Source organism: Prunus dulcis, chromosome 3 (assembly GCF_902201215.1).
Source record: "Prunus dulcis chromosome 3, ALMONDv2, whole genome shotgun sequence".
Taxonomy (NCBI): Eukaryota; Viridiplantae; Streptophyta; class Magnoliopsida; order Rosales; family Rosaceae; genus Prunus; species Prunus dulcis.
The window spans coordinates 5,601,971-5,622,191 of NC_047652.1; the positions used below are offsets into that span (position 1 = coordinate 5,601,971).

General features: G+C 39.3%; 4 protein-coding genes across 4 annotated transcripts; 1 reads left to right on the forward strand and 3 right to left on the reverse strand.

The window, feature by feature from the left end:
- Positions 1-335: 335 nt before the first annotated feature.
- LOC117620528 (molybdate transporter 2) lies at positions 336-2,189 on the reverse strand. Its single transcript, XM_034350609.1, has one exon. The coding sequence runs from the start codon at positions 2,021-2,023 to the stop codon at positions 623-625; it is 1,401 nt and encodes a 466-aa protein (XP_034206500.1). The 5' UTR covers positions 2,024-2,189; the 3' UTR covers positions 336-622.
- A 7,753-nt stretch (positions 2,190-9,942) lies between these two features.
- On the forward strand, positions 9,943-13,428 carry LOC117620538 (titin homolog). The gene is made up of 7 exons (XM_034350628.1): positions 9,943-10,208; positions 10,670-10,785; positions 10,891-11,009; positions 11,109-11,271; positions 11,362-11,588; positions 11,683-12,004; positions 12,102-13,428. Exons 1-7 carry the CDS (start codon positions 10,050-10,052, stop codon positions 13,186-13,188), a joined length of 2,193 nt encoding a protein of 730 aa, XP_034206519.1. The 5' UTR covers positions 9,943-10,049; the 3' UTR covers positions 13,189-13,428.
- Positions 13,429-13,955: 527 nt separating this feature from the next.
- Positions 13,956-17,129, reverse strand: LOC117622407 (pentatricopeptide repeat-containing protein At1g15510, chloroplastic). The gene has a single exon (XM_034353069.1). The coding sequence runs from the start codon at positions 17,072-17,074 to the stop codon at positions 14,426-14,428; it is 2,649 nt and encodes an 882-aa protein (XP_034208960.1). The 5' UTR covers positions 17,075-17,129; the 3' UTR covers positions 13,956-14,425.
- A 652-nt stretch (positions 17,130-17,781) lies between these two features.
- LOC117622559 (root phototropism protein 3) lies at positions 17,782-20,221 on the reverse strand. Its single transcript, XM_034353286.1, has 2 exons — positions 19,226-20,221; positions 17,782-18,513 (listed from the first exon to the last, which is right to left on the reverse strand). Exons 1-2 carry the CDS (start codon positions 19,961-19,963, stop codon positions 17,971-17,973), a joined length of 1,281 nt encoding a protein of 426 aa, XP_034209177.1. The 5' UTR covers positions 19,964-20,221; the 3' UTR covers positions 17,782-17,970.

Consider the following 20,221-nt stretch of genomic DNA (forward strand, 5'->3'; position numbering starts at 1 on the left):
TGACCACCTTGTTCCCCCAATATGTCATATTATTCAATTCAAACCAAAAGGAAAAGGACAAAAAAAATAACGTAAATATTATGAATATTTTTAGGCACCATTGTTCACTAGAACACATCTATCACAGTTAATTTAGGAGACTCGGGGTTATTTAATTCGCATGACAACTAAAATCATGCAGAAATGCTTAAGTGTTAGATCGGATTAACCTTCGATTTTTTGTGTGTGGATAATTAAAGAAGGGATTCAAGTTTTGGAACCACTTTCAAGATTGAGAAGAGAAATAGCACTAATGTAAAAGCTATGCTGATCTCATATCTCATATAGGCTTTACATGATTACATCTTCTCTTTTTTATTGTATCATTGTAATTTTATATCTGCACAATAAAGAACATAATACATTTAGCTTGTAATTGTAAAAAAGTCCAGAAGAAACAAAACCCAAAAACTATAGTGCATATATTCCATGACATAGGAAATTAAAAGGGCTCCATTATTGGTCTTGCACTGTGGAGGGAAAATCCAAAACTGCAACCAACTCTCATTGCAGTGTTTGCACGAACTACCACCAAGCAAGCAAGCACCTTCAACTTGAACCAAAAACAGGCCAACCCAAAACCTCAAGGGATCAAGCTAGTAGCTTCATCATCTTTGGATGATTCTTCTGACCTAGATTTCAGAAACCCAACTCTAGAAAACTCCAACTCCCTCAATTTGAGCAACAAAAACAACAAAATCCCACACCCAAAACCCAACGCAGAGCTAGAACCAGTCAAAGAAACCGCAGCACAAACCAACATCACAAAAGACTCTTCCTTTGAATTCATATCTTTCGAAGCCATGGCCAATTCAATCCCAGCAAAAAGCAAGAGCACCCCAAGAATCCCAATCGGAAACTGGTTCAGAACACTCACAAATGAGTTCCCAAACAGCAGAGCCAAAACCAACTTCCCAATCCCCAAAAACACAACCGAAGCCCCGCTCCTCCCTCCAAATCTGTACTGCCCAGCAAGCCCTCCAGCTCCATGGCATACAGGCATTGCCCCGAACCAGCACCCGACGAAGTTCATGACCCCTACGCTGATCGAAACCGTCCTCGCTGACGCCTCCCTGTCTGGGAACAGATCGCCGGATAATTTGCAGACGGCGATCACAGAGTTTAAGATTGACAGTGGGATTTGGGGAATTGCTCCGCGAACAAACCCAATTTTCCAATCTTCCCATGTAATCTTCAACAAGGTTATCTTAGAGGGCCCAAATTTGAGATCGCCCAAGATTGAAATGTCGCGGAAAAAGCACAAAATCAGCCCAAATAAGAAAACTACGAGAGCTGCAGGAATTTGGGATAAAACTTTCAGCCGTTGATTAAGTCTTGGTGATCGGCGACGATTGATTGTGTTTTCAGTGCTGGGATTGTGAGTGTGATCGTTGTCGCCGGCTCCGGTGGCGAGGACGATGAAGAGAAGGGAAGAGAGCGCGAGGAGGAGGCCATCGAGGCCGAGCCAGGGCCGAGGGGAGGTGGATTTGGAGGCGGCGAGGTCTTGATTGAAGCGAATGTACTTAACGGCGGTGAAGGCAAAGGAGAGGCCTTGAGAGAGCTGGACGCCGCGGACGACGGGGAAGGGGAGGAAGCGGTAGAGGAAGGACATGAGGCCGGTGGCCCCGAGGAGGAGGAGGACCCCGGCGGTGGACAGACCAGCGGCGGCGATTTGTGGGAGGGAGAGGTGGGGGGACTCGGAGATTGCGACGGCAGCGATGGACTTCATGGGCTGGACGGGCATGGGGATGCCGAAGAGGAGGCCGGTGGTGAAGTTATAGAGGGCGGTGAAGATGAGGGTGGTGCTGAGGTCGAGGTGGGAGACGAGGGTGAGGGCCAGGATGATGGGGATGTAGGTGCCGAGGTCACCCACTGCGCCGGAGAGCTCGGCGCAGAGCGTGGTTTTGAGGCGGAGGTGGTGGCGACACCGCTCGTGGAGGAGGAGAGGGCTTGTGGTGGAGAGTGAGGGGGCTTCTTCTTCCATGGTGGAGTTGGGGAGGAGGGGGGCAGGGGGAGGGGAGGGAGATAGTAGTGTTATGAGTGTAGTTACTTTAATTTGGTGGTGTATACAAAATATCAATGCAAACTAAATATATATGAAAATTTGAAATGTCCAATAGTGGTGCATGCTGAATTTTATCCTAGGAACTAGGAAGTCTACTACTATGTTCATTTGATCCTAAATAACAAGGACTTTGGAAGTCGGATATGATTTTTAGAACTAAAAGTAGAATTTTTCTGCAGATGTGGAGTTGCCTCTTGCACTCGAGTTCAAATTTACTTTCTCGTAAATTAGATTAATTTGAAATAGATTATCACTTGTATTAAAAAGAAAAACTAAAACTTTTCATAAGAAAATAAAAATACTATTGCTTTAGCCAAAATTTAACTTACAAAGAGATTAAACCAAGTGATCAATATGAGTAGTGCTACATACTTTCACTTAAGTTGTTTACTAAATGACGTGACAATTTTTCATCTAGTTTTGGCCTCATTTACGCGCTACCAGATACTAACATTTGCCTTCATAGAATCAGTACTAATGATCCTTACAAGGTTATTGTGCGGCGGGTTACTTAGCAAACAACTACACTAATTGAGGATGTCATTAGGCTAATCTATAGCAATAAATTTTCAAGAAAAGGCCAAAAGGAGGAGAAATGGTTCCTTATCCTTGATATGGTGCGCCCTCTCTTTATCTCTCTCCTAATCACTGCATGGGTGGAGAATTTGCAACTAGAGAAGTCCCTCTCCAAAGGCAGACTCCACTTGCACAATCTTCCTTCTTAAGGCATTTGTGATATCGATTTGACAAGAACTTACAAGTATCAGAGAGTTTTTCACTGCCTTTGCACTAGTACGTACTGTCTTCTATTAAGGCTTTTGTGAGTGACTAGTTTCACGAAATGCAGGTAAATGCACGGATCCTAAATGTGGAGGTTCGGATAGATTTCACAAAATACAGATAAATGCACGTATTCTAAATGCAGAAGTTCCGAGCATCTATGATGGAATCCGTCCAATTTCATTAAAGTGATGAATAAGTTGAGAGTACTTTATTATTAAAAATTTATTGGCATACCTAAATAAATGAGTATGATTAGGATTAGCCACCAAAATAACCTGTTTACGAATGGGTTTAGGCCACTATTAAGTTCTTAATCCTGTAAAACAATAATAACAAAAATATTCGGATATAAAAGAAAGAAAAATTATATATTAGTCCTCTTTCTAATTATTATTATTAAAAGCATGTATCTAATGAAAATTTAAAGCAAGCGGTTTTTAGCTCAAACGGTTAAGAGTGATTATCCACTCCAAAATTCTGTGTTCGAAATCCTTGTCTTCAATATCGTTTGTATAAAAATAAAAATAAATTAAAAAGAGGAAATTTTTATTGAGACTTTACTTGATCCTTGTTTCTTTTAATCAAGGAATTGGATATTCAAATTTGATTAGTGTATATATAAAAAAATTTTAAAATTTTTTTATCTATTTTATTCCCCACTTTTGTCAGATGATATAGAGTTTTGATGTTCATGTGGTACCTGGCATTGTTGTCTTTCCCTCAAAGATATTGTACAATAATAGTGAAGAAGCCAAACTAACTAGACGTTATAAATGGAGTCGTACACGATTCTTTTTAGTGACATTTGCACAAGGCTAAGGCAATGAATACGACTCTTGAGAGAGTCGTTAAGGCAATGAACATGATTTGCAAAAAGATGACGACGTTGGAGGTGTGAATGGAGGTTGTTAGATTGTGAGGGATATGAGGGAGGTTGAGACCGTGATATATCAATATATGGGCTGATAATGATATCACATAACCGGTCCACTTCAGTTCTTAAGTTACAAAAATCAAGAATTGAACTAGCTAGTTCAAGCCAAAACCAATTTTTTCAAAAAAATTTCAAAATGTTTGGTTCCCAAGTTTATCGTTTTAAGTACCTACCTCTGCAATTTAGGGGTGTATTCAATTAAGATTTTAGAGCGTTTAAAAAGATTTTGTTTAAATGCCAGATTTCATAGAACTTGATAGACTTTCAGAAGACTTCTATATAATTTTTTAATAAACTTTCTTAAGATTTGTATGGCTTTTATTACAGACTTATATAATTTCTTTAACATATTTTTTAATAAACTTTCTTAAGATTACACTGATGTTAGTTGAACAACATGACATAAAATTTTAAACAACATGAAATAAAAAAACCAAATTACAAGTCACACATATGCATTGGAGCTAATAACAAATTGCAATTAATAATAAATTTCAGATTTTCAAAAGAAATAAATGATTCAGAAAAGCAAAAAAGTTGATGAATTCATCATCAATTATTTAATAACCAATAGAGTATTTAAACATAAACAACAATGTTTGATAAAGAAATTATAGTCCAAATATCCTGATGCATTATCAACCAAAAAACAATCCCAAAAACCAATCATTCCAAACAAACTAGTCATTCCCAAAAATTCTCAAAAAAACCACTCATTCCAAATTGTAGGATATCCAATTTGAGTGCTCCTCTAGGGATATTTTCAAAAATGCATCTTTTTTTGTGTTAGTATTCAACAAAGAAAGCGCTTTATAACCTGCATGTTCATCCAAACTTGGGGTCTCCTTAATGGCATCCCACATATGACTCTGCTGCTCACGCCATCCACGGGAGTATTTTGGTTTCTACAGTTGCCTTGCTTAGCATTCCATTAGCATCACCCCATCCAAGGGATGTAGCATCAACCATGAGTTGCAACAACATTTGTAACAACCCGACTACAAATTTAATTAATTGTTTAATTTATTTAAGTGAAATTACGAATTTACCCTTAGAGTAAGGGTAATTTGGTCATTTTCTTATATGGAAGGATTTTGGGACAATGAGTGGTATTTTTGGGTAGGTCGTGCTAAGACGAATCCGTAGACACATAGTAGGTTTGAATCGGAGTTGTAACGAAGAAACAACAAAGAAAATAAGTTCAATGTCAAACTTGTAAATATTTCGAAAAGAGTTTGGGTAAAAATCTGATTTCTCTTTCTTTCTTTCTCACTCTCTCACTCTTTCCCCATCGCGAACAGCCCCCTCCCCTTCTTTTTTCTCACAGTCGCCACCCTCCAAGACTACCACCGACGCCACAGTCAACGACCGGCCTCGAGACCGGTCTCGTTTGAACCGCCACCTCTCTCTCATCCTTTCCCGACCAGTCTTAGCCATCACTGTCCACTGTGCTCGCCGGAATTCATCGAAAACGAGCCGATTTTGACAGAATTTCTCACCGCTCGATCTCTCTCCTTCGACCACCAATTCCGACGGGTGAGGTATGGTTTCTCATCTATTTTCCGAGCTCTAGCTGTCTGTTGCATAGGTTTGGATCGATTTGCTGTCTAGGATACTGATTTTGAAACCTAGGTTTAGGCCAAATTTCAAAGTGAAATTCCGGCCAGTTGCCATCCGATTTGGACCTCCCCGTAGTTGAATAAAGTGATCCTTGCCTCGAGTAGTATCTAGGAAGGGTGAGCGGTGGTGTGGAGTTTTTCCGTCGCCAAAAATTACTCTTCACACCCATGCGCTGGCGGCGTGTGTGACGGCGCGTGGGTCGTGAATCGGAGCCGGATGTTCTGATTTCATAATTTAAAGTTGTGGTTTACGATAACCGTCCTTTTCTAATCAAACTTTCAAGACATATTTCCTAACGCGTAGATGGACCTTAGAATACTTCGTTCAACGTGCACGCACTAGGAACTTGGGGATTTAAGTATTTAATTTGTGATTTCCGTTTCGAAGTGATTTTATATTAATTAAGGGTTTGTATCTCGAAATAGGTGCTTCGACCACTCATACCCAGCAGGAGGGATCCTCTCAGGGTCGGGCAGCTTGGGACTATTTGTGAGTGGACTTTGTTTTCAATCATACGCATGATTTTATTGATGAAAGATTTATGCATATGTTTTTAAATGGTATATGGGAAATAATATAAATTCGATTGTGGAATTTGATGTTATCATAGCATTTTGGCAATATATTGTGGGTGTCAACATATTTGAGTATTTTCAGTGGTGTTTATGAGTTTTGGGAAACTATATCTATATTGTCTATATGTGGGGTACTTGGGTTGTTGATGTGAGATTGTGGAAGGATTTGAGTATGTGGGGTTGTTGAGAGAAGATGTATTATTACACTATGTAAGTACCATCCCTTGATTATTAGTCTCACACGTGGCGTTGGTAGTTCCGCGTGTGAGACACTTCCCATACGTGGCGTTGGTAGTTCCGGCGTATGGGAAGACTATGTACATTGGTTGGAATCATCACACATGGCGTTGGTAGTTCCGGTGTGTGATGATGTAGTCTGCGTGTGTAGGACTTAGTATTGGAGCTACACGTGGCGTTGGTATTTCAGGCGTGTGAGCTATGGAGTTTCGACCTCCGGTTGGACCGCTCATCCCTAGACGCAGGATAGCACCTGAAAATCCTGCAGGCTAGCCAAACAATCCCCCGGTTGGATTATTTCCCCAGTACCCAGGTAGTGTGATGCGTATATTGTGTGTATATATATATATATCTGTATATAGGTGTGAGTGTAAACCAATTAGAGTACATGTAGTAGGTTAGGAAGAGCAGTATAATTTTGGGGATGAAGTTTATGAATTGAGTGGTTTGTGGTTTTAAAGTGTTTCAAAGATTAAGGGTTTTGAATATTAAATATGAGTTATGAATCTGCATGCTTTGGCTATTATTTTTACACGGTGGGGTTATTATGTTGTTTTAAATGCAATTGTCCACTCACATGTTTTCTATTTTGCGCCCTTCATACAGTAGTCGCTCAGAGGAGAATTTCAAGCCGTGTTCGAGACCTCGAATCCTGGTCATCACTATATTAGACTTCGAGTAATTTCTTTTTACTCAACTGGTTGTCCTTGTAAACTAAATTCAGTAGCTGCTCTGCTATTGTCCATGTTAGGTTTTATTTGTGAGGTCAGAGGCCATTTGGTGTTTACTGTAAAATGTTGAAAGCATGCTGCTGGTTGGGATTATTTTGTGATTGTTATGCATGTTGAATTTTGTTGGGTTTGTTCAATTTACAGGGGCGACTCTGCTAAAATTTTGGTAGAGAGTCTCGGTTTTTAGAAAGTGGGTTCGGTATCGGGGTGATGTCAGCAACAAGACGGGGTCCTTCCCAGTTTCCGAGGAATTCTGAGGCGGGTCCTGTCAGCTAACATTCTACTCTCTCCCACATTCCAAGCGTTATAATCTTGTTTTCTCTTCCCTTTTCCATTTACTTATTGTGTATTTTCTGATTCCATTTGAGTGGTGTAGCTATGAATTTTATCATATCAATAAAAAAATTAAAGCATAAAAAATATACAAAACCCATAAAACACTACAAACATTGATCCCAAAAAATGTACATCAACAACCATAAATCCTAACAAACACATCTTATGTTGAATACACACATGAATTATGTAGAACAAATGGAAAAAGGACGCAATAGGAATTTATAGATTTGGCTTTTGAGCTCCGATTGGGGCGTATGACACCTTTTCGAAAAAGGAACAATGCCACAAGTCAAACTCACGGCATAGCCGTGACATATGGTGGGTTTTGGGCTTTTGAGGTCGTTTAGGCTGCCAAAACAGCATTTGAAAATAAAATTTAAGAAAAAGAAAATTAACTTATTTTTATTTTATTTTATTTTGGTACAGAGGGGGGCTAAAGCCCCAAACCAAAAAGAAACTAAACATAAACTAGACGAGGTCTAGCAACACCTCAAACATCAACAGCTAACATGGCATTAAGAAAAGCCGGAGCCTCCAAAAACACATGGAAGCGAGGACCAAAATCATAACTTTTCGCAGCCAGGGCATCCGCAGCACAGTTTTGTTCATGGAAAATATGCTTCACAAAGCAGCACCAATCCTCATGAATCTTCATTTTGCAATAATTGATAATACTAAAGAGAGGGTGTGTTGACACAATAAGACTTTTTAATAAAGCCACAGCAAAAGTAGCATCACACTCAATCTCCACCATGTGAAAACTAGCATCCCAAGCCATATTAAGCCCCCATAACCCAGCCTCAATGATGGAACCATAGCCTAGATTCACAGAGAAACCCTTGATCCAACTCCCACAAGAGTCTCTTAACAAACCACCAATTCCAATAAGACCAGAGAAATTAATTCTGCTACCATCAATGTTGATTTTACAAACACTAGGAAGAGGGGCCATCCAATAGAGATGAACAACACTACGTTTTGGGAGAAAAGCCGAACTTGATTTCAATTATTATAATTTATATGGTTGTACTCCAAAGATTAATTCCCCTTTGATGATATCTACTCATTTAGTTGTTTGGATAATGTGTGTAAATGTTTTATAATTTTAGAGAAAGAAGTGTTGGTAGTAAAACTATTTATTTGCTTGGTTATAGCTTTGATTCCAAGACATGGGTTAAATTCACCATCACTTTCACTTTTCTTGACTTTCTTGGACCAAGCATGGTCCGTACGTCAGATCTGGCAAATCTTCCTTTAATGGAGTCCATTTGTCATACTTGATGAGTTTTACAGGTCATCTAATCCAGGCACACGAAAATTTGGCTACAAAAATTTTATTTATTATGAAATTGATAAACACTTAAATAATTACGATCATTGCAAATGACTTAACAATATCATATTTGAATTTTTTTTTTCTTAAAGATATAATTCTTAAATGAGGTTATACAAAATGAACAATTCGAATCATCATATTATAGAATTAGCTCAAATGAGCTATAGAGTTCGTTTTTGTGAGCAAGAAAAAGATTTTGACAATTGAAACACCGGTTGCATCCAACAATCTTTGGCAGGGATCAAAGAATCAACTATTCATCAATAGCTGATAATTTTTCTCATGAGTAGAAGTGTTTCTTATAAAAACGCTTCCACATAGATCCGCGGCATTCATACCATGTCTTCTAGTAGAAGAACTTTTTATAAAAACACTTTCAACAACGAATTAGCTATGATAAATAGTAAATCACGTTGGTCTACAAGTTAACCAGAGAAATGAAATTTATGTATTAGAGAACATTGTTTGAATACAGATACCAAAATAGCAAATGCTTGGGCAAAACACTTAGGAACTCTTGAGTGAAATATGTTAACTAACAAAATTGACTTTAATCCGAGCATTGTAATTTACTAATAAGCCATATCATCACAAATTGAAGGACTTAATTACCTACTCTCTTTTTTAATCTTTACTTAATTACAAGAATACTAGTAGCTATGCCCCTTACTTTTGTGGGGCCTTGTGGAACAATTATATTGGATGCGCACACAAGGGGCTTTCTGCCGGCTTTTAAGGGTGTGTTTATTTGTTTGTTCAAACTTAGAATGATGAAGGAAATGATTGCTTCTTTATTTCTTTTGATTTGAAAAAGAGAATTGAACCTCAAGTTTTCCATTCAACGTATTCCACCTAATCACTTGGAAAAAAAAAAGTTCATGATTAAAGGAGCACAAGTCTTTTACTTGTAATATGAAGCATTGTTTGAAATTATTTTCATACCGAAGACTGGAATTATTTTCTTTTCAATTATATGAGCGATTAAGTGTATTTACCCATACAACCGAAGTCAAGTTGTTTGTTTCTTCCTTTTGCCACCCACTTCCATTTTGAATTATAATCAACATTGTGTTATTGAATTGGTGATAGCTTTCTATCAAATTCATATGTCCAAAACAAATAGGTCCAAAAATACTTTCATCAAATAAAATCCAAGATAGATGGAAGTGGGCAAGACTTTGCTATAAAGATTTAATTATCATAATCACTGTGGACCAGGCCATATCTAGCCGTTACACCACCGCCCTACCGTTTTGCTCACGTGTCAGCCCAAATTTGAAACTCTTCAATCTTTTTAAAACACCAAAAAACCAATGTGACCGTTAACTTGTATCTTCAGCTAAACCAATATCTTCCCCTGTTTCTGTTCCGTGCATCCAAGTGAAGAACAATGGCTTTCGATTACTCATTCACAGCAGATGAAATGGCAATTGATGATGGTCTTGGGTACCCAAAAGCCTACGCGAAGCTCTGCCGTGATCGCAGTTCTGGACCTTACAGCCATGGCCCTCCTTTCACTTTCATGCCTTACTGTCTGCAGCAACAGGAGGTAAGAGATATGATCGTTTCTAACTTTCTGTTTGCTTCCCTGGAAAGTGAAAGAAATAGAGGGAGAAAATTGAAATTTGGGCTTTAGCATATAAGCTGATTTGGGTTTTTGAAACTGGACAGCTCAGGAAAGTTATATGTGCAGAGAATTAAACATTACTATGTTCAATTTATTTGTTTCTCTGATAATTGGTTGGAAGATCTGTCGTATAAACGTTTATAGGATTGTCATAGGTTTCATCCAGAATTTGGGGGTTTTTGTCTGGAATTATGAAAGGTCATCAGATTTACTTGAAATGTGGTAATTGAAATTGAACTATGTCTTGGATGCCCCATGTTTTGTTCTAACAGCATTAATTTTTTTTTTTTTTGGGTGCTTTTAAATGTGTTTGCAGTAATTGGCTTTCTTTAATGTTTTTCATTCTGTGAATGCTGGTTTTTGTGATATAATTTGGTTTTCAGGATTTGAGAGCAAGAGATTTAGAGCAGATGTTTCCCATTATCGACCCGAAAGCAAAACCTACTACCAGGCCCAAGATTTTTGTTAGTCTGTTGTGGAAGCAGCTCAACCACCTTGGGTAACCCTGTTAATTTTGCTCCATAAACCTTTCAACATGAGCAAACTTGGAGAATTCAATTATGACACTCTTTTTCTTAATGTTTCTGCTTATGTTGAATTTCAGGAATGCTGGCTTTGATCCTGCAGTAATTCGAGTCGATCCGTATGGCAATGTTCTGTATTACCATGCTGATTCTGCTTCTCCTCTTGCTTGGGACATAGATCATTGGTTTCCTTGCTCAAGTATATGACTCATCACTAATTTCTCTCTCTCTCTCTCTCTCTCTCTCTCTCTCTCTCACACACACATTTGTAACCTGTGGTCTTTTGCTGAAAATCTAGGGGGAGGATTGACTGTCCCAAGCAATTTGAGGATACTACAGTGGCAAGCCTGCAAGAAGAAGCATAATATGCTAGAATTTCTCATTCCATGGTGGGATTTTCAGTTGGGTATATCAGTGAACCAGTTCTTATCCATATTTGCTTCTTCCAACTCAGATTTCAGGTGGGTTTACTTCATATTTCTATGCTTAGTTGCTTTTCTATTCAAAAACATTGATTTGTGACAAATTGTGTCCTTTCACAACATTGCCAGGCACAGAGCATTCTCATTTCTCTTCTCTGACGGTGAAAATGAGGAACTCAATTCTTCACAGAATGTAGATTCTCATTCTTTTCCGCAACATTACGTGGAATCTAAAGAGCATGTGGGCCTAGCTCCGGCTGCCATTGTGGTATCTCGAAGGGAGTCATATGGCTCTTCATCTGTTTTGAAATCCCTGGACTACAATAAGCAGATACAGCCATACTCTCCTCCAATTGGTCAGTGCTTATATAACAACTACTCAACATTTTTTTGTATATGTGTATAGTAATGACAGGTGTTATAAAGTTTTTTTTTTTTGGATTGTATTAGCTGCAAGAAAAGGGAATCATATTGTTTCGAACGAAAATGAGAACCCGAACTTCATTACAAACCCATACCAAGCCATTGTCGTGGCAAGAGATTCCTTAAAACAAAGAGAACAAACTGCAAAGATGCAGGGAGAGATACAAAATCTGGATGATGAAGTGAATGAATTGAGGCAAAAAAACGAAGAGGAAAAGCTCACCATTCAAAACTTGGAACTGACATTGATAAAGCGTAGGAGAAGAGCAGAGAAGTGCCGGCGGCTAGCAGAGGCACAATCATCATATAGGACTACACTCGAAAAGATGATTCGAGATGCTATGCACCAGTAAGATTGTTTGCAGAAGATTTGTCATTTTTTCTTAATATAATTTTTTTTCAAACTGCTTCACTGACCTTTTTCCTTTTTTGCTTTTTGGCTTAAGGTCTGTCATTTATAAAGAGCAGTTGAGACTGAACCAGGCTGCAAGTAGTGCACTCATGGCAAGACTTGAGGCGCAAAAGGCAATATGTGATGCCTCAGAGAAAGAACTTCATAAAAAATACAAACAAAGAGATGAGCTTGAGACACAGATAAGGCCTGAGTGGGAACAAGCAAGGAAGAGATCAAGAACGGATGATGCCTTAGCTGAGGAGAGAGAAAGTAAGTCAGTTCTTTATCTACCAGCAAGCAAGCCAAGAAGAGTTTTACACAAGGAACTAAGAGTGTTTCTAGAGGAAGAACAGAAGGCATCTAATGCTGCTTTATCACAGAGTGAAGAAGATGCGCAAATAGAGCTAAACGAGGAACTGAAAAGACCCACAAAACGATTGTCTATTGACAACCTTGAGGAGAAGGCCAGGTACATTGATGCATTAGAGGATGAGAACTTAATAGAGAATAAAATGAGGACACTGGAAATAGAAGAGAGGAATCACAAATTTCAATTTCCTGTCCTTCGAGAACCAGATATTGAGGAGGATGAAGAAAGCAGGAAACAGCGTGGGAAGGGGAATGTAGAGAAGTGGCTTCAAATTCTGTTAGACGGTTCTCCAGAAGAGTTGGGTCCTCAGAATGAAAATGAAAGTGAAATAGACAAAACTGGTGATATAATCAGAAAAATGAATTTGAAGTATCCACAGGAGGTCAAGAATCTGAAGCGTCCCGAAGCGGTTGTCAAAAAAGGTGTGCCGGTTAATGATGAAAAGGGGCAGTCAATTGTCCAAGAGAAGGATGGCAATGCACATGAACTGGGTACTCCTGTTAGGGGAGTTGATAGCAGGAAGAGTTTTGAAGGGAAGGAAAGAAGGGATCAGAGTAATGGAAAGGAAAGAAAACTTGCAAGGTCTGAGAGTGCCAGAGCCTTTCGACGAATTCCATCGTCTCCGTCTATAATATTGGGCATGAAAAAGGGTGTTGACTGCATGCGAAAGAAGCCCATGGTAACTAGTGATGATGAGGAGAGCTATGCTACAGAAAACAACTTTATAAAGTCATCCATGAAGACAATCAAGAAAGCAGTGAAATTGTGAACAGAAGTTCAGTTCCACTTATGTATCATTGGAAATGTGTATTGATTCTTTTCCTTCTCCATTGTTTTTACTATAATTTTTTTCTTAGGTATATATATATTTTTTCCATTAGAGTCTAAGCAAAGGCAACATGCCTTAAGCTTTGAATAACTGTGTCAAGCTTGGCTATTCTTTAATTGTCTTTGATTTGTGTATAAGATTGATTTGTGTGAGACGCTATAACAGCTTGTTGTTTTACTAGACATATTCAGTTTCCTTTTCTTTCACTCTGCTAAAATTTGTGTTCTCCATTTCCTTAAAGAAGGGTCCTATTCAAGTTTCTTGCAAGATCTTGGTTTGTAAACTCATCTCAAATGTCCTCTGCAAGGAATTGAATGAAAAAACAAGAATACCAGAATTGATACCGAGACATTAGACATTACCAGGAGCTCTGTCAAATGGAATAGATCTGTTAAACTACGTATGTCATGCACAATTCCAGAAGTTGAATTAGTTTTTAGGCCATACATGAAAGTCGAATTGAAGTCACCAAATCTGCAGAAAACAAATCCAAGTTCAGAATTATTATTGCATTTGAGATAAACAGGGCCATGGAGATATTAATAATATAGGACTCTCACATGCCAATAAATTCATTGCATGTCCATTCCAACCTTCGTATCCATCGGAGATGGGCAAAGCTTGTAATCTATGCTTATTGCAAAGATAAGTACATTATCTGTTAGGCTGCTAGTATATTTCAGGCTTATTAGGTTGCTCCAAAATAGTAGTGATAAAGCATAAATTATGTTGCAAAATGATGAGAAAGATAAGATCCGACATGACACTGTATTTGTAATTTACAATTTTATAAACGATTACTTACTTTACAAGGAAATCATGTATGATAAAATTACACCATGCTAACAACTGTTATGAGATAACAATGCCCTGCGGAGTATAGTACTAACAAAATTTCTATTGAAAGGGCCTCACAAATTCCAATCATTTTTTTTCCAGTTGATTGTAATGACAGAGCAGAAAAGTAGCTACTTCCTCTCTTGTGATATATGTTGCACATCATCGTTCTGCCAATTTGCTTAGCATTTAAGTAGACTTTGAAATTAAGGAGATAATCAACGATCTGCAGCCTCACTACTAGATGTTTAGCATGAGCCAGAAGTTGTCATTTCTGAATTCTACTCCACCGTTCTCTAAGATTAAGTATTCCTTCGGCAGCTCATTTATTGGAGCTTCCCTAGTAACCTTCATCCCCACAAGTGCAGGAGCCATCCTTAAAATGGTGAAACTTTTCAGTATCTCTTACAGAAATCTCCCGACGCACAACCTTAGAGATAAATTTGATAGTACTGTGGCAGCTTTGGCACATGTAAAGGTTCTTAGTCACCCATATTGGCATCCCAGGAGCTGTATTAATGAGCCCAAATGCAACTGCTAGTCTCTCACTGTGTCCACAAAAAATCTCAGCTTTAAAAGCTTCAACTTCATCTGTAGGACTGCTTTCGGGCTCTCTGAATCCCAGTGATCTCATTTTCTCATAAAATCCCTCCATAACTGCATTAAGTTCCTTTATTTGAGGGTGGAAATTATCACCACTTAGGAAAGCATGAACCTTTCCCTTTACTTCCACCCAACTGCACCCAGGATCTACAGTCAGGCCCCTTTTCTTCATCATCTTTCTTACTATTGCAACTTCTTCCCACTTACCGCATTGAGCATAGAAATTACAGATAAGTACATAATACCCAACACCTTCTGTATCCATTTTTAAAATTTGATGAGCTGCAAGTTCACCAAGTTCAACCTGCTTGTGGATCATGCATGCATTCAACAAGGCTCCCCATATAGCTGGATCTGGATTTATAGGCATCTTCCGTATAAACTCGTGAGCATCATCCAATTGCCCAGCACAACCAAGTAGATCAACAATGCAAGCATAGTGCTTGAGATTAGGTGTGATGGAATAATTAAGTTTCATGCTTCTAAAATACTCCAAACCTTCGCCAACCATGCCAGACCTACTACAAGCACATAACAATGAAATAAATGTGATCTCATCTGGATCTACATGAGACTCAACCATACGGTTAAATAGCTCGACGGCATGCCTTCCTTGCCCCCTCTGTGCATAGCCAGTTAGAAGGATATTCCATGCCGCAACATCCTTTTTGTTATAGTTAAACTGGTTCCATGCAGATCCCATCCTTCCACACCTTACATACATGTCTAGAAGCGCATTAGGTAAATAACCATCAAATGCTACACCAGTCCTTAATGCATGGGCATGAATTTCCTTTCCACACATCAAAGCTCCTATTCTAGCACAAGCAGACAGGACAGAAACCAAGGTAACAGAATTTGGTTTTAGACTGAGTTTCATTTGCCGAAAGAAAATCAAAGCCTCGAAGCACCGATTATTGATCCGAAGGCCAAGTATGATTGAAGTCCAAGATATGACATTCTTTCCTGGGATGCCATGGAACACTTCCAAAGCCTTATCAACGCATTTACACTTACAATACATATCAATGAGCGTATTGGCAACTATCACATATGATATGAACCCAGTTCTGTAAGCAAGCTCATGAAGCTTCATACCCATATCTAAATTCCCTAAACAAGCGCAAGCAGATAGAACACTGGCTATGGTTATTTCATCTGGCATGATACCCTCTCGCTCCATCATTCTGTAGGATTCCACAGCCTTGTCAGGCAGTGCATTATTACCATAACACGAAATCATCGATGTCCATGACACCACATCTTTATATTCCATTCTAGAAAAAACTTTTTCTGCTTCCTCAAAATGCCCAATGATTGAATACATCTGAATTAAAGCATTACACACTGAAACATCCTCCGCAAACTCTGTTCTCATGACAAAACCATGGATTTCCCTCCCTAACTTACAGTCACCAAGAAGCTCACAAGCAGATATCAAGCTAGTCATAGTCATCAAATCCGGATAAACTGAAGATTCATGCATCATGAGAAACAATCTCAATCCTTCAAAAAATTCTCCATTTTCAAAATACCCCGAAATCATAGCATTCCACGAGATCCTATCCCTCCTAGGCATTCTATCAAACAACATCCGTGCACTACCAACGGCACTACATTTTACATACATTGTAATCAAAGCATTAACCACATCAACATCCGACTCAAAGCCAAATCTAATCACGTGTACATGAATCTCCCTTCCCCTCGCCAAGTCCGGGACTCCCCCACAAGTCCTAAGAACACAAGGAAATGTATACACATCAGGCACAATCCCAACCCACAACATTCTGTGATACAAATTCAAAGCCTCATCAAAGAACCCAGCTTTCGCATACCCACCAACCAAAACATTCCAAGAAAACACGTCCCTCTCCCCCATTCTCCCAAACACATACCAAGCATCAACCAAATTACCAAACCTCACAAACATGCTCAACAAGGCATTACCAAGCTTAACACTCAAAAGGGTCGTGGAATTCGATGCATAAGAGTACACACGAGCACCTTCCTCGTGTGTTCTCTTCCACTCACACAGCCTAACCAAAGCAATGTAAGCATCTTCTTCCACTTTAATTTGAAGCTCCTGCATTGAATCCAAGAGCTTCAGAGCTTTTTCAAGGTTCCCATGGCGGCAAAGCTCGTTCAAATCGGAGTTCGGGTTCTGTGTGGAGATAGAGGAGGTGCTGCAGACTGTCATTTCTTGGGTTTTTCTAAAGGACATTTGGTGGGTTTGGAGCTTGTGAGAGAAACAAAGGGTTTCGAGCTTGTGGGTCTTGGGCAATTGAGGATTGGGAAGGTGTTGGGTGTGAGGAATTTGAGAGCTTTGAGCTGAAACTGCCATTTTTGAACTCCGAGAGCATTGTCTTCCCACAGGGTTTTGCATGAGGTTTAACGGTTAATGGATAATGGGACTGTTTTTTTTTTTTTAATGGACAAGAAATATTATCTTTTTTGTTGTCTGTTTAACTAACTTAAACTGCCACAATTTATGCAAAACTAACACAAATTACAGACCAGGAAAGTATCTTTATGCAAGTTATCTTCAAGTGTTAAGCTGCAATTGTCACTGACTAAGCTGAGCTTAAAAGCAGCACGAGTCTAACAAGGATGAGATACACACCACCACATGTACTTTGACTATAACAACTTTAGTTTGGCTCTTATGAATAAGATATTGTTATCCTAATAAGTTGAGGTGCACAAGTCAAATTTGAAATGTGTTTACTCACAAGGACAACTTGTTATTAGGATGAGAAAAAAGTTATTAACCCCCAATTTCATGAGAAATTTAAATTTATATAAATAAGAGTTAGCTCCAATGATAGAAAGCGTTATCTTTGCACGATAGTTAGCATTTGTAAAGGAAGATATTAAATGCAAATGTTAAATTTGAATTTGATAGCTTCGCTGGCAATTTAATATTTAGTAAAAATTTTAAAGTAATATTTTGACATCAAGCTTTATGAGATGTTAACTTTGACATATTCTAGCCTTGAAATTCTTGTGAGGAAGAAATGACTTCTAATTGGAGTCACTTATTGCCTTACATTTTTTATTCAGGGAACTGAATTGGACAAAAAACACTTCTTTGACAGAAGATCCAATGCCTAAATCAGATCCTTCCTCCCTTCATAGCGGAGTTGAATGAGATGTGTTACATGAACTTATTAATCAGAGATCACTTTGATCAGTTTTATTACTTCTCAGGTCACAACACATTTAACAACACATTAGAAAGAAGAAGGGAAAAAAAAAAAAAATTACCATCAATCCTCTACCCTAAGATAAAGAGTTTCTCCACTTTGGAGTAGCTCTAGCTCTAACCAACCTGGTCTTCATATCCATAGGCGTTTGTTTCCCATACTCAACATTCCCATCTCCACCCTCATTAATCTTCACCACACCCGCACTCCTAAACGAAGGCATTATCCCTAAATTCCTACTCCACTTGAAAATCCCAGCTTTCTTTTTCTCTTTCCTCTCTGCCTGCACTTGCATGGAGCTGCACTGGCTTTGAAGCCTGAGCACCTCTTCTTTCAATTTCCTTATCTCCATTTGCATCGCATTCATTTCGCGCTTCGAGAGGGACCAAGATGGGGCGTCAAGAAAGGGGTTTGGGCTTCTGGTGCTGGCACTGAACGAGCCACTCCAATCAATGTGCCTGTGAAGCTTGTTTTGCTCTGAGAAGAGGACTTGGATCACTGCCCGGACAGGTAGGCGTTCGTTTTGTGCAGCATGGAGAGATGCCTCTGGGGAGAGCTTTCGACAGTCGATTAGCCTACAAAGACTCTTTCGATCTTGCTTGGATACTCCAGGATGTGCCTGCCACGATGGAAGTTATATATTAAACTTTTGAATAATGGTTAAATTAGATATCCATGTTTCACATCAACCCAAGTTCTGTAGGTTGCATACCATAAGTAATTTATTGGGGTTCTTTTTACAATCTGATAACACAAAATGTTATGTTATGTCTAAATCATACATTTAAATAAGAATCCACCTTCTAATTTTGCAATAATATAACATATCGAACAATTTAGTGATAGAACATTTTTCCTACACTTAAAAAGCTCTAAATGTTAGAATATAAAAGTGTTTGATACTGAGTAAGGGGTAGGATGCCTCAATTGGACCAAAAAAATAATTCAATCATACAAATATGCACCTTTTTTCTCACGCTCACTACTGAACGACAGAAAAACCAAATGCAGAAAGCTTTAGGGCCGACCACTTCCTACCCAAAACAAAGGGCATTTATGTCAATTTACTAGTCCTATGAGAGAAGCCACCTAAACCCCTCTCAGATATCTCTGCTGGTGGTGACAAGACAGCCATGTCCTCACCTCAGGACCGACATGATAAGATTTACGCTTGTTGCTTTAGTTTAAGTCTTCTTCATGTACCATGTTCTTTTCAATAAAATATATGTACACTCATGCTGCAACATTTTTTTACCTAATTAATTCACATTTATCCCAATTAATTGTCAACTAATTAGGCAATTAAATCCATTAAATACCATAGACCTTACTTTGAGATAAGTATCAATGGCTCTGTACAACCCATCATCCATGGCACGGGCGTGGCTAGGCACAGCTCCAGCAAGCGCCGCAAACTCATTCAAGCTCAAATATGCATCCATGGCGGCTTCAGCAAGATAACAATCCACAAGCTTTGCCACCTTGACCATGGCAGCTCCGCTCTTAGCAGTCTCATCCAAGTTCACAAACCTCTTCACCAACCTAATCACAAGCTCAACGTCCAGCAAAGTACCGCACGTGTGACTAAAAGAAGGTATCATGAGCTCCTTCAACAAGGCTTGGTCCAGCTGCCACGATATCCTCTTTTCAAGCTCGGCGCGGTACGTGGGCTCCACCCCAACCATGTTGGCGGTGCGTAGGAGGCGGAGGAGGAAGTTGCATGGGATGGAGTCCTTCTCCGGGGGGAGGACGCCGACTAGGGTTTCGACGAAGAAGCGTTTTCTCATCCACAAGGCGGTGACGGATTCCGGGGAGGACTGTAAGCTAATTAGGCTTCTTTGGTCGGAGAGGGCTTCTCCGGAGAGGTCCGGGAGCCATTTGGAGGCGTAGTGGGTGATTATGGAGCCGATGAGGTCGGGACGTACGCCTTTGGCTTTGATGCCGGCTAGGGTTTTGACAAAGTAGTCCATGTCGAGGATACAAGCGTCATCGAACCAGCATTCGGCTGCAAATGGGGAGGGTTTTCCCGGTAAAGTGACGGATTCTTGCAAGTCTTGGTTTTTCGTCATTGCTTTTTTTTTGGGGTGCAATGGGTAAATGGAAGGGGCAGTTGTGGTGTGTTTATATATGGTTCATGTAGTTACACTTTACATGACAGAGAGTGAAAGTAATTTTTGGTGCTGGCATGGGGTTGAAATGTCGATAATGCCCTTGAATTGAGTGAAAGATCAAGAGAAAAGGACGTGGGTGGCTTGGGATTTAAGTAATGGCATAGTATAGTACTCCAGTGTAGTGTAAGAGCAAGATGGATGGCTGGATATGGATGG